Here is a 3,601-nt window from a genome sequence, read left to right as displayed (position 1 = left end):
AAATAGTTCCAGATCTGTCTGCTGACCCTTATGAATGTTTTCCAGTCAAGTCTGATGAGGTGCCAAGCCCTGCCCTCCGAATCTGAAATCTATTTTCGGGATTCCTCGGGGACTTTGCGGATTTGCATCCCTTGCTTTTCTGTTGCGCCCCCTTCGTGCTATGCCTTGGTGTGGGAGGTGAGAGCAGGCACAGTTCCTGCACTGCGTCTCCAGTGCTGTCCCCTGCAGAGCTCTGGGTCAGTGTGGGGACCGTCGTGTCCCATGCTGGGGCCAGCCCTATGGTCCTTCTGTGTCTTGGCTGCTCAGAGCCGGGGTGTTGTCCTCAGGGCTTGGTGGGCCAGGATGTACCCCCCGCCTCCTCTTTCCCTCTTAGTTTGCTCCCGTGTGGTCTGGGCAGACCCGCCACTCTCCTCAGGTTGTATCTTCAGTGCGTCCTCTGAATGCAATCTTCTGGGGAGAGGGGTCAGCTAGCTGGGATTGGGGGGAGGGGGGGCGGCCCCGCAGACCTCTCTGTTGGTTTGCTGCTTTATGCTGGTTTGTTGCCTTCAAGGCTTCGTGCACCAGGTTGAGGTCTGGTCCTTCTCTCCCTTTCCTGTGAGACATAAACAGTACCCTCCCCGCGGGGAGGTGAGTGCCCTGTTCGCCCACTACCCATTCTTCATCCTTCTTATATCGCATAACCTCGACAACCAGATGAAGTCTCCCACATCCTTCTCATTATTCACGTCTCCCCTTCAGGTTGTGCTCATGCACTATCCCAGTATACAGAAGGCTGTGGGCTCCTCCGAGAAAATATTTGAATACCTGGACCGGATCCCTTGCTGTCCAGCCAGTGGTCCTTTGACTCCCTCCGACTTGCAAGGCCGTGTCCATTTCCAAGATGTCACCTTTGCCTACCCAACCCAGCCGGATGTCCCAGTGCTGAAGGTACAACTCCTCAATGCTTGTATTCCACACGCCCGCTTTCAGCTCCACCAGCCTAGTTTTTCTTCCCATCTTCAGCCCAATGAACACCCACGACAAATCCTTCCGAACCCTCCCAAGGCAAAGATAAGCACCCTCTGCTCAACAAAGCATCCCCCAACTCGAGAGCCGCTTTGGGCCTTTAAGTGTACAGAAGAAGCTCTCAGGGCAAAGGCTCTTGAATCCCGAGGAGTTGCTGTAGCAGAATTTGTGTCCCCATGTTCTCATCGTTCCTTTTTATTTTCAGAGTCCCCTGAGATGTTTTTCCCTGTTCTCTGGCATCAGGGGTGTGGCATAGACGGAAGCAGTCTTGGCCTCATATACTATTCTTTGACAGGTTGTTATAGTTCCCCCATATTTCGCCTCCTCTCTCTGGGAGAAGCCGTCATGCGGTGTAACAAGTCTGTGATATTCCCAAGGCTGGGGACTTCAGTCAAGTTCTTATGGGATGACTCTCTGGTCTTCAGGGGCTGACGTTTACCATTGGTCCTGGTGAGGTGACTGCGCTGATTGGGCCCAACGGGTCTGGGAAGAGCACCGTGGCCGCCCTGCTGCAGAATCTGTACCAGCCCAGCGGGGGCCAGGTGCTGCTGGATGGGGAGCCCCTCTCCCAGTACGAGCACCACTACCTGCACAGAGAGGTGCGTACGAAGGTGCAGGGAGAATGGCGAGCGTCACTAGAAGAGGATTCTCACTGAGCACTGGAAAGGCGGGCTAGTGGGTGGCAGAAGACCTTGGGTGCTGCTAGGAGGGCCAGTGTGTCCTGTTGGCACAGGTTCTCGATAAAGATTTTGAGTTTTCCCCACCAATGTAGGCATCTCTCGCGTTCTTTGTTCTGACGATCATATTTCACTGCAGGTGGCTGCAGTGGGACAAGAGCCGCAGCTCTTTGGGAGAAGCATTCGAGGAAACATCGCCTATGGCATGACCCAGGAGCCAGACATGGAGGAAATCATAGCAGCTGCGAAGGAGTCGGGAGCCCATCACTTCATCTCCGGACTCCCTCAGGGCTACAACACAGGTGCTCTCCCCGCTCATTTTGTTACCCGGATGCTAGTGCCGAGTCTCAATTTTGTTCTTCAATTGCTCCTGCCCCTGTTATGTCAATGTGAGGTTAAAGGACCTATGTCTTCTTTATTCTAAAAATTCCTTTTGTCTTTCCCATACCTCCCCTATTTAGATGCGTCTGCTAGTCTGTGGTGTGTGTGTGCGCGCGCGCGTGCGCGCGCGTGCATGTGTGTGTGCACGCGGGCTTGCATATGTACACACAGGTGGGGATTCAGCTCTCACCTTGGCTCTTGTCTTTGCAGAGGTAGGCGAGGGTGGGGGCCAGCTATCAGGGGGTCAACGACAGGCAGTGGCATTGGCCCGAGCACTGATCCGGAAGCCACATGTACTCATCCTGGATGATGCCACCAGTGCCCTGGATGCAGACAGCCAGTCACGGGTAAGTGGCACTGTCTTTTTTAAAAAAATATAAATCATTTTATTGGGGCTCATACAACTCATCACAATCCACACATATATCCATTGTGTAAGGCACACTTATACATTCCTTGCCCTCGTCATTCTCAAAACTGGCTTTCTGCTTGGGTTCCTGCAATCAGCTTCTCATTTTCCTTTTTCCCCTCCCTCTCCCTCTCCCTCCCTGCTCCCCTCTCCCTCATGAACCCTTGATAATTTATAAATCATTATTTTATCTTACCTTACACTGCCTGGCATCTCCCTTCACCCACTTCTCTGCTGCCCATCCCCCAGAGAAGAGGTTACATGTAGATCCTTGTGATCCCCCTTTCTATCCTCCCCTTCCCTCCCGGTATCCCCACTCTCACCGCTGGTCCTGAGGGGCTCATCTGTCCCGGATTCCCTGTGTTTCCAGTTCCCATCTGTACCGCTGTGCATCCTCTGGTCTAACCAGGTTTGCAAGGCAGAATTGGGATCATGCTAGTGGCGGGGAGGAAGCGTTTAAGAACTAGAGGACGGTTGTGAGTTTCATTATTGCTACCCTGCACCCCGAGTGAAGTGTCACTTTCTTTACGCCTATATGTCACCCACATCGTCTTCCTTTAATGATTCCCGATTAGTCCTACTAACATTATCCAAATGAGTCCTTCCAAAACTCCGTAGTCCGCTTCACTTCTGCAGGTCACCCGGTTCCAATTAGCTTCTTCTTAGAACACCTAATGGAGCCAAGATGGCTTTGTGGTTAGAGTTGGGCAATTTGAAACCACCAGCCACTGGGGGTGGTGTGTGGGGCAGGGTAAAGGGGGGTAGGGGGTGGGGCTTCTACTCCGGTAGAGCGTTGACAGTCTCAGAAACTCAGAGAGGCAGTTCTACCCTGTCCCATAGGGTTGTTATGAGTTGGCATTGACTTGATAGCAATGGAGTGTTTTGTTTCTTTGTTATGCCACCTGGAACTGTTAGGACAGGCTGAGTCTCTGAAGCCAAGCCTAAGAAAAGGACATGCTAGTAATGAACCGAAATTCATTCTGCTTGTCCAAATGTGCTTTTCACAACTGATGTATACAGTGAACCCTGGTTTATCGCGGTTAATCGGTTCTAGACCCTACCGTGATAAATGAAATTCCGCGAAGTAGGATTCCTTATTTGTAAATCAAATATTTTCGTAGTTAGAGCA

General features: G+C 52.0%; 1 protein-coding gene across 1 annotated transcript in view; it reads left to right on the top strand.

Annotated features, from left to right (window-relative positions):
• TAP1 (transporter 1, ATP binding cassette subfamily B member) overlaps window positions 1-3,601 on the top strand; it is an 11,112-nt gene that overhangs the window by 5,790 nt on the left and 1,721 nt on the right. Inside the window, exons 7-10 of the mRNA XM_004711732.2 lie at window positions 739-927; window positions 1,431-1,604; window positions 1,822-1,984; window positions 2,274-2,410. Coding sequence (XP_004711789.1) covers window positions 739-927; window positions 1,431-1,604; window positions 1,822-1,984; window positions 2,274-2,410 — 663 coding nt within the window. The remainder of the gene's footprint in view (window positions 1-738; window positions 928-1,430; window positions 1,605-1,821; window positions 1,985-2,273; window positions 2,411-3,601) is intronic.

This window comes from Echinops telfairi, unplaced genomic scaffold (genome assembly GCF_000313985.2).
Source record: "Echinops telfairi isolate 266 unplaced genomic scaffold, ASM31398v2 ScPeMD7_655;HRSCAF=1070, whole genome shotgun sequence".
NCBI classification, from domain to species: Eukaryota; Metazoa; Chordata; class Mammalia; order Afrosoricida; family Tenrecidae; genus Echinops; species Echinops telfairi.
The sequence above is the reverse complement of the archived record's forward strand: the minus strand, read 5'-3'. Positions and strand labels throughout refer to the sequence as shown.